We start from the raw sequence: 17,981 nt of genomic DNA on the forward strand, positions 1-17,981 counted from the left end.
AGAACTCTGAACTCCTGAACACTACTCCAACTCCTAACACTAATACACACACACACACACACACACACACACACACACACACACACACACACACACACACACACACACACACACACACAGCACCAGGACATTGCTCATATATTTGCACATGCACTGAACACTTTAGTGTATCTGTACATATACTTACATAGATACATACAGTGATGCTTGAAAGTTTATGAACCCTTTACAATTTTCTATATATCTGAATAAATATGACCAAAAACATCATCAGATTTTCACACAAGTCCTGAAAGTAGACAAACAGATCCAAGTTAAACAAATGAGACAAAAATATTATACTTGGTCATTTGTTTATTGAGGAAAATGATCCAATATTACATATCTGTGAGTGGCAAAAATCTATGAACCTCTAGGATTAGCAGTTTATTCTAAGGTGAAATTAGAGTCAGGTGTTTTCAATCACTGGGATGTTGATCAGGTGTGAATGAGCACCTTGTTTTATTTAAAGAATAGAGATCTATCAGAGTCTGATCTTCACAACACATGATTGTGGAAGTGTATCATGGCATGAACAAAGGAAATTTCTGAGGAGCTCAGAAAAAGAGTTGATGCTCATCAGGCTGGAAAAGTTTACAAAACAATCTAAATAGTTTGGACTCCACCAATCCAGAGTCAGACAGATTGTGTACAAATGGAGGAAATTCAAGACCATTATTACCCTCCCCAGGAGTGATGTACCAACAAAGATCAGTCTAAGAGCAAGAAGTGTAATAGTCTGTGAGGTCTTAAAGAAGCCAGGGTAACTTCTAAGCAACTAAAGGCCTCTCTCACATTGGCCAATTAATGAGTCCACCATCAGGAGAACACTGAACAGCAATGGTGTGCATTTCAGGGTTGCAAGGAGAAAGTCACTGTTCTCCAAAAAGAACATTCCTGCTCCTCTTCAGTTTGCTAAAGAATATGTGCACAAGTCAGAAGACTACTGGAAAAATGTTTTGTGAATAGATGAGACCAAAATAAAATTTTTGGTTTAAATGAGAAGTGATATGTTGGGAGAAAGGAAAACACTGCATTCCAGCATAAGAACCTTATTCAATCTGTGAAACATGCTGGTGATAATATCATGGTTTGGGCCTGTTTTGCTGTATCTGGGCAGGGACGACTCGCCATCATTGATGAAACAATGAATTCTGAATTATACCAGTGAATTCTACAAGAAAATGTCAGGACATCTGTCTGTGAACTGAATCTCAAGAGAAAGTCAGTCATCCAGCAAGTCAATGACCCTAAGCACACGTCATTCAACCAAAAAATGGTTAAAGAAGAATAAAGGTAATGTTTTGGAATGGCCAAGTCAAAGTACTGACCTTAACCCAATAGAAATGTTGTGGAAGGACCTGAAGCAAGCAGTTCATGTGAGGAAACCCACCAACATCCCAGAGTTGAAGCTGTTCTGTACTGATGAATAGGTTAAGATTCCTCCAAGCCGATGTGCAGGACTGATCAACAGTTACCTGAAACGTGTAGGTGCAGTTATTGCTGCACAATGGGGTCACACCAGATATTGAAAGCAAAGGTTCACATACCTTAGCCACTCACCGATGTGCAATATTCTGTCATTCTCTGCAATGAATAAATGAACATGTATAATATATTTCTCTCATTTATTTAATTGGGTTATCTTTATCTACTTTTAAGACTTGTGTGCTTTAGGTCATATTTATGCAGAAATATAGAAAATTCTAAAGGGTTCCTGCACCATAACATTCATGCACCAATGAAATATGCCAAAAATGCAAAAATGTAATCTAGTCAAGATAATGCCGCAGATGGCTGCCTCAGTGTGTTGGTGTGCATTGTTTTGTCTTCTTTTGTTTGTTAAAACAGTTGTTTGTGACAATACCGAGAGTTAATTCACCAGAGAAGAGCTCATGAACATCAGGGCCACAGTCCCTACAGATTTATTTCCTACCTTCATCGACACATCCATGAATTTACTGGACATTCTGGTCAAAGTGCCCTCACCTTTGCACATGCAGTCAAACGCCGGAGGAGGGGGAAGTGTGTTGGTGCTCTTGTGCGCCTCCGCCAATGCGGACATCGCACATGGCTACCAGGAATATTTCTCTCCAAGTAAGTTCACTGTGCTTCAAACTGGACTAACTTCAGCTACTGGTGGGGAAAAACAGAGACTTTTCTTCATCTTCCATCTTGTGCTTCATGGAAACGTTGCTTTATGTACTAATACTGGAGTCTGTGCTGCAGCTGGCAGGATTCCATATCTTCAGAGTGGATCGCCACACAGAACTTTCAGGGAAGAGGAAGGGATTTGTTTTTACACAAATAATGACTGGTGCAATGATGTGACAGTGATTTAGCAGTACTATTTTCTTGATCTTGAGTCATTTTTCATAAACTGCAAACCCTTCTACTCCTCACATGAGTTTGCTTCATTCATACTGGTCTGTGTTTACATACCATATAGTAATGTGCAGGATTGTCCTTGGCGACCTTAACATTGGTAACCTCACACATGAACTTCCCTAATACAGACACCTAATCTATTAAATGACCGACCAGAGAGGAGAACATTCTGGATCACTGCACGGGGACAGTGCTGCACTGGGTCACTCTGACCATGTCATGGTCCATCTGATTCCTGCTTACAGGCAAAAATTGAAGCTCTCCAAACCTGTTGTGAGGACATCAAAGCAGTGGACCAGGGAGACTGTGGAGGATCTTCAGGCATGCTTGGACTGTACTGAATGGGATGTATTCAGGACTGCTACCAAATATCTGGATGAGTACACAGAAGCTGTGACATCATTCATAAACTTCTGTGAGGATAGCTGTGTACCATCATGCACCAGGGTGAGTTACAACAATGACAAACCCTGGTTCACAGACAGCTAAGGCTGGAGAAAGAAGATGTGTTTAAGAGTGGGGACAGAATCAGGTTTAAATTGTCAAAGTACAAGTTCAGCAAGGTGGTGAGAGAAGCTAAACAGCTGTACTCTGAGAAACTACAACAGCAGTTCTTAGCCAATGACTCTGCTTTTGTCTGGAAAGGGCTCAGACAGATTACAAACTGCAAACCTACAGCCCCCACCCTGCTAACGATTTGCATCTGGCCAACAGCCTACTGTCACTTTGAAAGACAATGGGACAGTTCTGACACCATCTCCCATGACACCAGCCATCAGCTTCAGCTCCAGCCCACCAGCTTCACAACCTCCACACAGTAGGGGCTGGGGCCTCTCCACAGCTGCACACCTCAATGGCTCCCTCCCCCTCCTCCCCCACCACAGGCACAACTCTCTCCATCATGGAGAGAGATGTTAAAAGAGTCTTCAAGAGACAGAACAGCGGCAAAGCAGCTGGACAAGACTCTTCCTTTTGAAGTCTCTCCATCCACTCTGAAGTACTGTGCTGATCAGCTGTCTCCAGTGTTTACAGGCAGTCTTTAACACCTCACTGGAGATATGCCATGTGCCAGCATGCTTCAATACCTCCTCTATTATCCCTATCCCCAAAAAACCCAGGATCACAGGAGTTAATGACTATAGATCTGTCGCTCTGACATCTGTAGTAATGAAGTCCTTTGAGTGCCTCGTGCTGTCATACCTCAAATCCATCACAGACCCTCTCCTGGACCCTCTACAGTTTGCCTACAGAGCCAATAGGTCTGTAGATGATGCAGTTAACATGGCCCTCCACTTCATCCTCCAGAACCTGGACTCCTCAGGAACCTACGTCAGGATCCTGTTTGTGGATTTCATCTCCGCATTTAACACAATCATCCCGGCTCTGCTATAGGACAAGCTCTCCCAGATGAGTGTGCCAGATGAGTGTGCCAGATGAGTGTGCCAGATGAGTGTGCCAGATGAGTGGGTCAGTGGTGGCTTGGCGGTAAAGGCTCTGGGTTACTGATTGGAAGGTCGGGGGTTCAAGCCCCAGTACTGCCAAGTTGCCACTGTTGGGCCCTAGAGCAAGCCTTCTCTGCTCCAGGGTAACTGTATCATGGCTGACCCTGCGCTCTGACCCTAGCTTCCTGACATGCTGGGTATGCGAAGAAAAGAATTTCACTGTGCTGTATATGATCAATAAAGACTCATTATCATTATTCCACCTTATTCCAGGTGGATCATAGACTTCCTGTCTGACAGGAGGCAGGATGTGAGAAAACATGTCTCCCGGATCATCAGAACCTCTAAGGCTGTGTTCTTTTCCCCTCTACTCTCCTCCCATTACACCAACAGCTGCACCTCCAGTCAGAACCTCTAAGGCTGTGTTCTTTTCCCCTCTACTCTCCTCCCGTTACACCAACAGCTGCACCTCCAGTCACCAGTCCATCAAACTACTGAAGTTTGCAGACGACACCACCCTCATTGGGCCCATCTCTGCCTACAGGTGGGAGATTGACCATCTGGTGACGTGGTGCAGTCAGAACAACCTGGAGCTCAACGTTGTGAAAATAGTGGAGATGGTGGTAGACTTTAGGAAGAACCCAGCCCCACCTGTGGTAGTGGTAGGTGACTGTGGTAGTGACCTGGTTAAGGTCAGAGATTGTGCTTAATTACAATACTACTCAGGGCATGTTTGGTATAATTTTTATCCATATTCCATGGTGAACAATGTAATATGTGATAATCATAAATATCATATAGGTTACCCTGTCCAGGGTGTACCCCGCCTTGTGCCCGATCCTCCCTGGGATAGGCTCCAGGTTCCCCGTGACCCTGAAGAAAAAGATAAGCGGTATAGAAGATGGATGGATGGATGGATCATATAGGTTTAGGAAACATTTACAATATACTATATGTTGCAATATGTGCTGTTTCTTAACACACACACACACAAACACACACGTGTACATATGACAATACACAAATAATTTGTTTTAAATTTGTTCCAAGTTTAAATTTATAAATTTGTTTGTCTTGTAGTCTTCTGATGAACAGTTCCTGTTGTAAAAGCCTAACCGCTGACAGGAGTTTCAAATTAACTATAGCTGGAAATCCTAATTTACATTCAGCAATCAGTTGCTTTGCATGTAACGATGTTTACCTGTATTACAATAAACAATTATACACATGACACATCACTGTATTAATCGGCAACAAAATTGTGAAATGTAAATCAGGTGTAGCTCCAGGACTGGTTCTCCTGGACTGGACACTCATGTCTTATCCTATGGAAGACCATAGATCTGAGTATTTTTGCATATTCATAATTGAATGGTTCAAACCAAAACATTTCCACATATTTTATTTGAATTATTCATAACCTTTGTAATTGCTACATTCTATTTACCTAATCAGCAATGGAATTATATGTAAGGAACTGATGTTTGATGTCTTGTGAGGAGCCGACTTAATCTTATAAAGTAGATGTTTAGCTGGAGTTTAGCTGTGATGCAAGCTATTATTAATAGTTTTATTTGTTTTGGAAAAGGCAAATCTTAAGTCTAATCTTCAAAATCAACTCCTTATACTTAATATCTTAGTCATTTAATCATCATCAGTACCGGAATAGTAGGTGGGAATACAATCTTCTACAGTGCACCATGCACCCACATATTCACGCCCTCATTCTCACCGAAATTTATCCTACTGGCACCAACCTACCTACTGGCATACTTTTGAGAGGTGGGAGGAAGCCACAGAACCTGGATAAAACCCATGCCCTTGTACCGACCTTGAAAAAACAAACATTTATGGAATTTTGGCAGATGCCCTTATCCAGAGCGACTTACATTTATCTCATTTATACAACTGAGCATTTGAGGGTTAAGGGCCTTGCTCAATGGCTCAGCATTGGAAGATTGCACATGTTGGTATTTGAACATACAACATTCTGATCAGTAGACCAACATCTCAACCACTGAGCCACCACTGCCCCTTACAAACAAAGTTTGTTTTTCATTGATCTATGATCATTGGTCTATTTTTCATATAGAATCTATTTTTTTAGACACATATATATTATTTTTGTTCTGTGTGGTTTATGCTTACTGGTGTCCTCAACAACCAGAGATGACCATTGGAAGAAATGTTCTTTATTTTTTATAACTTTTCATGAATTTATTGAGGTCATTGAAGGTTTAATGGGACATTTTATCAGACTGACAAAATAGATAATTCATATCAAATCGTCAAGTTCAAATGAAAACGAAATTTGTCCAACTTATAGAATAATAGTTAATTGGTTTGTAAAGTGTGCATAATATGACCAATGTATTATAAAACTACAATGTTGCTGAAGTCTTTGAATAAAGGAATTTTTGAGGATTGGCTGCATTAAGTATATTGTAGCATTGCTATGCATTCCTAGAGCGAATGCTAATTCACATAACCATGAGCCTCTGTATGAGTAACAAAATTTAGCCCATTAATTGAACACTCATACTACAAGGTGTACGAGTTTGCTGCTAGAAGTGAAACAGGTGAGGAAATGCCCTGCACACCTGAATAAACACTTCCAGTCAGACACACAACAGAGAGACTGATTTTTACCCTCAGCTTTCATTAAGTTCATTAATGTGTGACAATAGAAAATCTAGAAGTCAAATGTGATTTTAGCTCCATATTCCAGTCAAAGACACGGCATCTTGTAGTTAATAAAATTTCAATATCAAAACTGTAAATGAATTAAATTATACTCCATTGGTTAACAATATATGGAACAGATCAGACCTACTTCTATATTTTCCTCTTTAATTTTAATGTTTAGTTTTTAAAAAGTAAGGGAGGGTATGCCAAAAATAGATAAACAGATGGAGGACTAAATCTGGTGGCCTTTTGCACACTCAACCAAAAGATCAACTGAATTAGTAGTTGTTGTTTTGTTTTTAAATCCTGTATGGATATTTTTTTTTCATTTTCTTATTTGCTTACATGCCCATAAAGAATTAATAAGCTACCTATAAAACAAATGAGCTTTCACAAGCAGTGCTAAGTCACTATTTCAAAAAGTATGGTTCTATAATAATATTTATTGAATCGCATACATGACAAATGTACAAACTGTGTCACTGATGCTATGCCTGGCATGCGATGATACAGTTAACAAATCAATATGAGTTCAAATATCAGAATGCTGGAATAGACTAATATTGCTTTATAGTATTAATGTAGAGTTTTATAGAGTTATTGTGTCTACCACTTGTTTGGTCCTTATGTTTCTAACACAATATTTTAAGAAATATTCTTTACGCCAACTGAACTATCAAGACAGTTTGAATTATCAGTATAACAAAGTGCATCTCTGAGGTAACATCATTTTTCACATATTTTACTTAAATTTACTTTAATTGCTTGTTAATGTAGCCACACTCCTATTCCCTGACACCATCTCTTCTTTTTGTCCTGTGAGTTTCCTGAAAAATTTCTGTATGGTCCCACTGAATGCAGGAGTGGAAAAGTAGTAAACCAGAGGGTTGAGCACACTATTGAAATAGGTAAAGCAAAGTGAAAAATAAAAAACCAGATTTGCTTCGCTGAAGTCTGAACATTGGTTGTACCAGCTCTTCAGGATCAAAATAGAGACCCGTGAGGCAGTGCTTGGCAAGAAGCAGAGGAAATAGACCACGGCAACGATGAAAATGAAGTGGACGGCCCTCTTGACCTTGCCTGTGGTGTCCATCGTTTTTGTTTTCAGCTGCCATGTAATGCAGGCTGTGCAGAAGATGATGATGCTGCCTGGCACGCAGAACTGGATCACATAGAAAGCACTGGTCCAGTTTGCACTTGGATTGTTGTCCAAGCATATGTTGAAGCTCTCACATTGAGTGTGATTGCCGAGCTTGAAAAAGCGTGGTGAGCCCAGCAACTGACCTGTCATAAGTAACACCATTGCCCAAAGGCCTGCAGAGACCCACATGGCATACTTCAGGTTCATCCGATTTATGCGATGTAGTGGGTGCACAATCTTAAGGTAGCGGTCGACAGCCACAGCAGTGAGGAAGAAAATGCTGGCAGCCCTGTTGGCTGCCACAAGGAAGAGCAGCATGCGGCAGAAGATGTCTCCGAAGATCCAGTCCTTGCCCCTGATATAGTAATCAGCTCTGAATGGCATTAAGCAGAGCAGCACTGAGTCGGCCACAGCCAGGTGTGCCAGGTAGATGGAATTTGGCTTCCAGCTCTCCATTTCAAAAGCAAACATGACGAGGGCCATAATGTTCCCTGTAATGCCAAAAATGAACTCCATGATAAGTATAGGGGGTAGGACTGTGTCTAAAAGAGGGGACTCAAAAGCACAACAAACTGAGGAGTTTGACATCTTGGCTGTACTGATGCAGATGGACTAAAACTCTTTATCCACACAAATGTTTTATTCTACTGCCCTAGGCAAATAACTAGGTGAACAAAACGTCAAACTACTCGCCACCCACCACCCATATTATAATGTAAAAATGATTATGAAAAAGACACAATGCACTGTGGCGTGGTGAAAGACAGAGTAAGGATAAACAATGAATGGAGTTTGCATTTGTCCTAAGCTCAAAATACAACTTGGTTTTAAATTTACCGCTATGCTTGATTAACTTCAACTGTGGTTTTAAATGAAAAGTAATGCTGAGAAAAGAAGGCAGTCAGACACAAATTACTCCTATATTAAAAATATGTGCATGTGCCTATCTATGTCCTTGTTAATTCTAAATTCCCAACTGAAAAAAAATGAAAGAAAAAAAACCTGGTTATGGTAAATTTAATTTAATGCTATGCGTGAAATCATAAACATATTATCTTAAGGGCCAAATGTAATTGTCTTCGAATGGCAATAAAAAATCGAGATAACAATGCATGGTCAGCCATCAACCTATAAACCTATATGCATTCATTCATCCTTTCACACAATCACTGATTGAGTGATTCTCCTGCATATGCCTTATTCACCCAAAGCCCCAGACCTACACAACTCAGCAGCAATGTCATATCTCCTCTGCCGTATAACTAATCAGAGTCTGCCATGGGAAAATGCCAGTTGTCCATCTAACACCTGGCACTTGTGTGAATAACCCGATACACAATACAAACCCAGACATAAGTTCGTACACAATCAAATAAATATGATGGATTTCAGAAGTTCTTGAACATCATCTGTATGTTGAGTTAGCGAAATGTGAGTTTCAAAAAAGGTAAGTAAAGTTTGTATGATATTTCCTGGAAGAACATCGTATGGAGATGGACTGACCCAGGTGGGTTCTGCTTTTGACTTATTGAGGCTTCAAATCTGTGGCAGCACCACTCACCACTAACTTCTTAAAGGTAAACCATAGAAACTCCACTGGACAAAGGGAGTATTTCAGCCTCTTGGAGATTTTCAAAATGCAAATATCATTTGTCATCCAGACCCTTCACTTTTCACCCTTCAGTGAGTATTATTCAATGAGTGTATGCCTGTTACAGTAGCTCCTTGTTACTGTGTCCTTTTGTTGTTTTGTGACTCTTTCTGGCCTAAGTACGTTCAGTAGTAATACAATTTGGACTGGTACATTTCATATCATTCTACTGACCTTTGGGATGGATTATTCCGATTAGTTTTTCGACGTCAGTCACACTGGTATTGTTTACATAAGGGAACAGCTACTCACCCTCAAGGCGCTGCCTCCATTGCTTCCCCAGCATAAGCTGGAGATCCTGAAGGATCTGCGACAGCGATATCATGGCAGCAGAGCAGGAGTGAAACAGAGGGCAAAGAAATGGAGATTTAAACCATCTCCCTTCAATCATTAGTGGGTGTGTAATATTGCTAGCAGATAAAATTGACAAATTATCAGCCCTAACAAGACACAACAAGAATACCTGGAATGCAGCATTATATGTTTTACATACCAGATGCTAATGTTAGCCAGAATGGGTTTATTACTCTGAATGAGGACAGAAGTCAGCAACAAACTGGTAAGAAAAAGGGTGGATGGCTTGTTATACTTGTAAATAACAAATGGTGTAATCCTAGTTGTATCACAAATAAAGTCATCTGTCACTTGGACATGGAATTGTTTATTGTCAGCATGTGTCCGTATTATTATTTGCTGAGGGAGTTCTCCCATGACATTGTGTGTGTTGTTTATATTCCACCTTCCCTAAATGCAGACATGCAATATGATGCCATCCACATGTCCATCGTGAGACTACAGACCCAGCACCCCTGCTCATTTATAATATTGTCTGGAGATTTCAACCATGCTTCCCTCTCTTTGGATCTCCAACATTCAGACAGTTTGTGGACTGTAAACAAGAGAGAACAGAACACTGGATCTCCTGTAAGAAAATGTGAAAGATACCTAAAGCTCCAAAGTACTCATACCACTGAGGAGATCAAATCATAAACTGCTTTATCTCACACCTCTGTATAAGCCCATGGTATGGTGGCAAGCAATGACCAACAGAACAGTGAGGAACTGATCTCCTGAGGTCATTGAATCATTGAAGGGCTGCTTTAAGGTTACAATTTGGGATGGTGAAAACATAGACAGCATAATAACTTGCTTCTGTGTAGACATTGCCATACCCTCTAAATCTATATGCTGCTTCCCCAACAATAAACCATGGGTCACTAGTAAGCTGCATTCTGTGAAGGCTCTCTTCTTTGGGTCAAAGAAAAAACTTTCCTTGACGCAAAGAAGAGAGCCTTCACAGAATAATTTTATCTGCAGTAGTTCTCTGATGACACAGCAATCATGGGGTGCAACAGAGGTGGGCAGGTGGATGAATACAGGGCCTCGGTGGATAGCTTTACTGACTGGTGCAAACTTAACCAAATGCAGCTAAACACTGACAAAACAAAAGAGATGTTGGTGGACTTCAGGAGGTCCAGACCTCACCTTTCACCTGGCACCACTGATAGAAAGGGTGTGGAGGTAGTGAGCACATACACCGATCAGCCATAACATTAAAACCACTGACAGGTGCTGTGAATAACTTTGATTATCTCATTACAATGACACCTATCGAGGGGTGGGATATATTAGTCAGCAAGTAACCAACCATTTCTCAGTGTTGATATGTTGGAAGCAGGAAAAATGGGCAAGCGTAAGGATCTGAGCAACTTTGACAAGGGCCAAATTGTGATGGCTAGACGACTGGGTCAGAGCATCTCCAAAACCGGTATGCAGTGGTTAGAGCCTATCAAATGTGGTCCAAGGAAGGACAAGCAGTGAACCAGTGACAGGATCATGGGCACCCAAGGCTCACTGAAGCATGTCAAATCCAACAGAAGAGCTTCTATAGCACAGATTGCTGAAAAAGTTAATGCTGGCTATGATAGAAAGGTGTCAGAACACACAGTGCGTCACAGATTGCTGCATATGGCGCTACATAGCTGCAGACTGGTCAGAGTGTACATTGCTTAATTGGGGAAGAGGTGCACCAGGATGCACTATGGGAAGAAGGCAAGTCAGCGGAGGGGTGTGATGTTCTGAGCAATATTCTACTGTGAACCCTTGGGTCCTGGCATTCATGTAGAGTGAGTAGTGAGTACATAAAGCTGGCACTCACCAGCATGGTATGCACTGTTAATATTTTGTTTCAGTATCCATGTGCCTCTTTTTTATACAGCCTGTATGTTTTGTTTTGATTCATGTCTTGTCTCCACCCCTGTCTTATCATAGGTTTATCTCACTACTGTGTCATGATCATTCTTACCTCTTTTCAGGTCCTTCCTTTATTCGTTTGTGTATTTAAGCCATTGTGTTTCATTGTTTCCGTATCATAGTTTATGTCAGATTTTACCTGCATGTTACACATGTTACAGCTTCATTGTGAGGATGGTGCTCTCAGAGTAACGAGTACTTTAGTGTTTTTGCCTAATGGGCAAAAAAGTACCAAACTCCAAATGGGAATTCATAAAAAAGCTGTGAACAGCATCTCCCATCTGAGCTGTGTATTGCTCTAGCTTCTTCAGAGATATAGCAATGGAATGCTCTACTAACAGAAATAAAAATGCTAACAGACCTCAGCCACCTCATATTATGGCATAGGCATGTATGGCTGCCAATGGAACTGGTTCCTTTGTCTTTATTGATGATATGACTGCTGACAGAAGCGGCAGGATGAATTCCGAAGTGTATAGACATGATTGAACAAAGTTTACCTCTACTCTCCCCATTTTTTGTGGATAAATGAGGTAGGGCATTAAACTCTGCAGTTTGACACCCATGTCTTATCCAGTGGAATAAGATCTGGACATATTTGCATATTCATATTTGAATGGCCCCACTGCTTATAAGAAACAACTCAAGCCTAAATATTTCCACATTTTCATTTGAATTATTCATACTATATGTGCGGTGAGCACCTTCCTTACTGCTACGGTCTACTTACGTAATCTGCAAAGGAAATTATTTGGTTGGAACTGATGGTTAATGTCTTCTAAGGAGCTGACATACTGGAGGTGAAGTTTTGCTGCAAGCTTTCATTAAGAGTCATATCTGGAAAATGAACATTTTAAGTCTTTTCTTCAAAATCAATTCCTTGTATTTGATATCTTTTTCATTCAGTCATCTTCAGTAACTGCTTTATCCTGGTGAGGATCATAATGGAGCCAAAGCCTGGAAACACTGGGCAATGACAGGGATACAATCTACTGTACTTTTTAGGAGATGGGCGGAATCTAGAGAATCTGGAGTAAACTACTTCCTTGTGCCACCCTTCAAATGTTTTTTTTTAATTTATTTTTATTGCAATGACATTCCAATAACTATATCAGCATCCTACCTAGAGATGAAACAATGGCTTCTACATCACCATAAGATCAGTAGATACAGTGGGGTCTAGTAGTCTACTAGTGAAAATGCTTCTACTTTGCATTTTTTTTTCTAAATTAATACAGCAATTAATACAGCAATTTTCATTACAAATGATTTGTGTAGCAAAATCTTGAGTGAAAAGTAGAACCTTTGAAATATTTATGTGAATTTCCCAGTTTCTTAGTATTTGATACATCCCATTTTTGCATTAATGACAGTGTGCACTCGAGCTGGCATGGACTCCACAAGTTTGTGCAAAAACGTATGATCCAGTTTACATCAAATCCATCAGAGTATTGTCTGAACACATGCTTCAATAGAAGAGATTAGGCATGAGGAAATTTGTACAAAGCAGTTAACATGGTAAATATCACAAATTTGCTCAAAATTAAATTAGGGCCTAGAAATAGTGCAGAAAGATATTGAACATTTAATTTCTTTGTTTTAAATATTTAAAAAATTCTAAATCCTTGTGTTTATTTCCAACTAGTAAAAAACATCCCAGATTTTCAATGTGGTCTCGGACTTTTTGGTTTGAACTGCTCTCCAGCTACTAAGAGTGCAAGTACACAAGATAAATTATTTAGTACTCCATTGTTTTTTTAAATTTAAATTTCAATAGCTTTCCAATAATTACAGAACAATAAATCTGTATTTCTGTATTTAATTCCAAATAAGAGAAATAATTTAAATAATTTAATAAATTTTAATATTATATTAGTTTACTGGGTCTAAGCAATAAAATATAAGGCATACTCTAACCATTTCTTCTTGCACACACACACACACACACACACACACACACACTTTCTGATGCAATGCACATGCAAAATATGCAAATTTATAATGGTTTAATCTATGTGTATCAACCACAGATGACCTTCACATGTGGAAGAGATTGAGGTTTAATGGGGCATTTTTATCAGACAGGAAATAAGATCATTAACAGCAAATTGTCAATTTCAAATGAAAACCAGTTTCAATTGTTTAAGTTATACAGTAGTATGTGTAATATGATCCATGCATTATTGACCTACATGTTTGTGACTATTTATTAAATTTAACCAAGAACCCTTACAGAAACAAAGAGTATTAGCATGCACAAGTGTACTGTAGTGTTGCTGCGCATTCATAGAATGGACATTAATTTGCATTCTCATGAGCCCATGTTTGAGTAGCAGAATTTGGCCTATTAATTGAACATTCATGCTACAAGGTTCTCATATTTGGTGCTCAGTGTGAAATAGGTACAAACATGTATGCGGAATTTTATATCAATTTTTCTTCTCACAAAAGTTGGTAGATTACAATTTTTGTTTACATGCTCCTACAGAATTAATAAACTACCTATAAAATAATCAGCCTTCTTATTCTGGAACAAACACTTTTCCTAGAAGGGAAAGTCACTACTTTTACATTTTTGGTTCAAAGTAATAAGATTTACATAAATGACAAGATATGCAAACTGTCTCATTGATGTTAAGCTTGGCATGCAGTCAGACACTTTGCAAGTCAATATGAATTCACATGTCACATGATGTTGAACACATCCAGTATTTCCTTATAGTATAAATGTAGTGGTCTACCGAGTTATTATTTCTACCATTTGTTCTGTCCCACCAAAATGGTAAATAGTACAGTATTGGTTGTTATTTTTTGTCTTTGGCAAACTGAACTATGAAAAGCTGTTATATATACACATCATAACAATTTGAATGATCACTATAACAAAATGCACCTATCAGGTAACAACATTTTCCACATATTTTGTTTACATTTACTTTATTCACTTGCTACTGTAGACACACTTGTGTTCCCTGAAGTCACCTCTTCTTTTTGCCCTGTAAGTCTCCTGAAAAATTTCTGGATGATACCACTGAATGCAGGAGTGGAAAAGTAGTAAACCAGAGGATTTAGCATACTATTTAAATAGGTGAAGCAGACTGAAGTATAAAATGCCAGATTTGCCTCACTGAAGTATGAACACTCCTGGTACCAGGCCTTCAGGATCCAAACAGCGACCCGTGAGGCAGTGCTTGGAAAGAAGCTGACAAGGAACACCATGGCAACAACAAAAATGAACTGGACAGCCCTCTTGATTTTGCCTGTGGTGTCCATTGTCTTGGTTTTCAGCTGCCATGTAATACAGGCTGTGCAGTAGATGATGATGCTGCCTGGCACACAGAACTGGAGCACATAAAAGGTGTTGTGCCATATTGAAAGCGGACCGTTGTCCAAGCATATGTTGAAGCTCTCGCACTGAATGTGGCTGCCGACGATGAAAAAGTGTGGTGAGCCCAGCAAGTAGGCTGTCATGGCTATAATAACTGCCCATAAGCCTGCAGAGACCCACATGGCGTAACTCAGGTTCATCCGATTTATGCGATGAAGTGGATGCACAATTTTCAGGTAACGGTCGACAGCCACAGCAGTGAGGAAGAAGATGCCAGCGGCCCTGTTCGCTGCAAGGAGGAAGAGCAGGATGCGGCAGAAGGCATCTCCAAAGATCCAGTTCTGGCCCCTGCGGTAGTAGTCGGCTCTGAATAGCAGGCAGAACAGCACCACTGAGTCGGCCACAGCCAGATGTGCCAGGTAGATGGAGTTAGGCTTCCAGCTCTCCATGTGTAAAGCAAACATGGCAAGGGCCATAACATTCCCTGTGAGGCCAAAAATGAATTCTATAAACAGTACAGGGGGGAGGACCTGCTTTAAAGTGGGGGACTCAAAAGCACAACAAACCGAGGAGTTTGACATATTGGCAGTACTGATGCAAATGGACTTAGGAACTCTTTGCCCCACACTGCATTTTTATTCTACAGCCATATGCAAATAACTAGGGGAACAAAACGTCAAACAACCTGCCACTCTGTGCCCACATTATAATTAGGAAGACACCATGCACTGTGGCATGCAACACACTTCCTTAGGGGAAAGTGTCATTAGTAAAACACATATAAACTGTACATATAAACAATAAAAGTGCTTTGTGTTTGTCCTAATTTCAGTATCCTGTGGTTATGAATTAAGAGAAATGTCGAGTATATATGTATATTGCAAACACAGCACAGGTTTATAAAAAATATCTTTGTTTCTATAGGTGTACAACAATACTGAAACCCCTATGAATTCATATGAGAAAAATATATTTGAAGTATATTCCCATTGATATTTTAAAAAAAGAATTTGTACACCTGGGTGACGAAGAACAGGAAATTGTTCACCCATGACTTCCCATAGGCCAAATTCCCTTAGTCATTCATAACAATGGGTTAGATCAAGGAATATAGCTGTGATGTGTGGAAAAAATGGTTGAGCTTCACTAAATATTGACTCACATAGACAAAACGCTCCAGAAGGACTTTGGCAGTTGTTGGCTATTGTGAACACCAAACTGATGTCGAGTAGAGCACTAGCAGAGTTTCTCCAAAATCAATCTCTGTTGTAGCTCACAGCGTGCATATATTCTCATCCCTGATTTTTTTGAACATCGTGGGTCCACTGCTTACAAAGTTAAATCCCGAGACATTTGTGCACTCATGGATAGGTAAGGTACACAGGGAAGAATATTTGGACACTGACATAACAACATTGTGGAATAATTTGTGTTAGATAAGACAATTTTTTCTTGATTATGTTGTGTAGTTAATGTTAGTTTATTGTAAGTATGCTTACTGTATGAAATGTAGCTTTGTTTTCAAAGTGCTTTTGGCAAATGTGTTTTGTAGCTTACTGAGGTGACAACACATAAGCTGATAGAATGTGCAATCCATAAATTGGTGAAAATGGTGGTGGCTCCTTAATGTTTTGGGGCTGTTTTTCTGCCAGAGGTGCTGGACATTTTGTTAGGATACATGGCATCATGGACTATCAAATATCAACAGATATTAAATGAAAACCTAACTGCCTCTGCCAGAAAGCTTAAAATGGGGCATGGTTGGATCTTCCAACAGGACAATGATCCAAAACATACATCATAATCAACACAAAAATGGTTTACTGACCACAAAATCAAGGTCCTGCCATGGCCATCCCAGTCCCCTGACCTGAAAACCATAGAAAACCTGTGGGGTGAACTAAAGAGGAGAGTCCACCAGCATAGACCTTGAAATTTGAAGGATCTGGAGAGATTCTGTATGGAGGAATGATCTCAGATCCCTTGCCATGTATTCTCCAACCTCATCAGGCATTATAGGAGAAAACTCTGAGCTGTTATCTTGATAAAGGGAGGTAGCACAAAGTATTGACTAAAAAGGTGCCAATAATTGTTGCACACCTATATTTAACAAAGATATCTATGGTTGTTTTTTTTTTGGTTGATATTGTTTTGTTTGCAATTGTTTGATATCCATGAGAGCACAACTTTTTTGATTTTTTTTTTAAAACAAAATATGAAAAGGTTAAACAATAATGACAATTTTTTTCTTTGCTCATATTGATCATATTCGTTATATATATATATATATATATATATATATATATATATATATATATATATATATATATATATATATATATATATATATATATACAGTTGCGGCCAGAAGTTTACATACACTCATCATGGACATGAATGTCATGGCAATATTGGGCTTTCAATAATTTCTTTGAAGTTTTCGTTTTCTGGGGCAGCGTGATTGAACATACTATAATATAATTAATAAAATAAAAAAAGAAAAAAAAAAGAATTTGGCTCACAAGTTTTAATTCATTTGGGGTTTTCTGTAATCAACACAGGACCAAAATGATACATACAGGGTCAAAAATATACATACAAACACTTAGATTATTAATTCAGTGATGCTGAAAGTTCCAAAATGTTCTTTAATTTACCTTCATTTCCTGTTAGTGATCATGATCGACTACAGCTGGCAGATTCTCTGTGCCAACATAAGAAGGGTTTGTTTGACAGCACTAATTGGATTGACCAACATACAGTACTATGGGAAAGGCCAAGGAGCCCAGTGCAGATCTGAAAAAGAGGATGGTAGATTTACACAAATCAGGAATGTCTCTTGGAGCCATTTCCAAGATTCCAAGACCATCAGTTCAAACAATCATCTTTACTTAAGTACAGGTTATTGGGAAATGTAGCCACTTCAGCTGAGAGGAAATTGGTCCAGATGGTCAGGAAAAACCCTAGGACCCACCAAGGCACAGGCCTGCCATGAACTGGAAGCTGCTGGAACATCAGTGTCACTGTCTGCAGTCAAGCGAGTTTTACATGACC

At 39.5% G+C, this 17,981-nt stretch overlaps 2 protein-coding genes across 2 annotated transcripts; both read right to left on the reverse strand.

The window, feature by feature from the left end:
• Positions 1-6,054: 6,054 nt before the first annotated feature.
• LOC108270616 (hydroxycarboxylic acid receptor 2-like) lies at positions 6,055-8,329 on the reverse strand. Its single transcript, XM_017477443.3, has one exon. The coding sequence runs from the start codon at positions 8,281-8,283 to the stop codon at positions 7,312-7,314; it is 972 nt and encodes a 323-aa protein (XP_017332932.2). The 5' UTR covers positions 8,284-8,329; the 3' UTR covers positions 6,055-7,311.
• A 4,361-nt stretch (positions 8,330-12,690) lies between these two features.
• On the reverse strand, positions 12,691-15,516 carry LOC108270651 (hydroxycarboxylic acid receptor 2-like). The gene has a single exon (XM_017477476.3). The coding sequence runs from the start codon at positions 15,506-15,508 to the stop codon at positions 14,537-14,539; it is 972 nt and encodes a 323-aa protein (XP_017332965.1). The 5' UTR covers positions 15,509-15,516; the 3' UTR covers positions 12,691-14,536.
• Positions 15,517-17,981: the final 2,465 nt, after the last annotated feature.

This window comes from Ictalurus punctatus, chromosome 10 (genome assembly GCF_001660625.3).
Source record: "Ictalurus punctatus breed USDA103 chromosome 10, Coco_2.0, whole genome shotgun sequence".
NCBI lineage: Eukaryota > Metazoa > Chordata > Actinopteri > Siluriformes > Ictaluridae > Ictalurus > Ictalurus punctatus.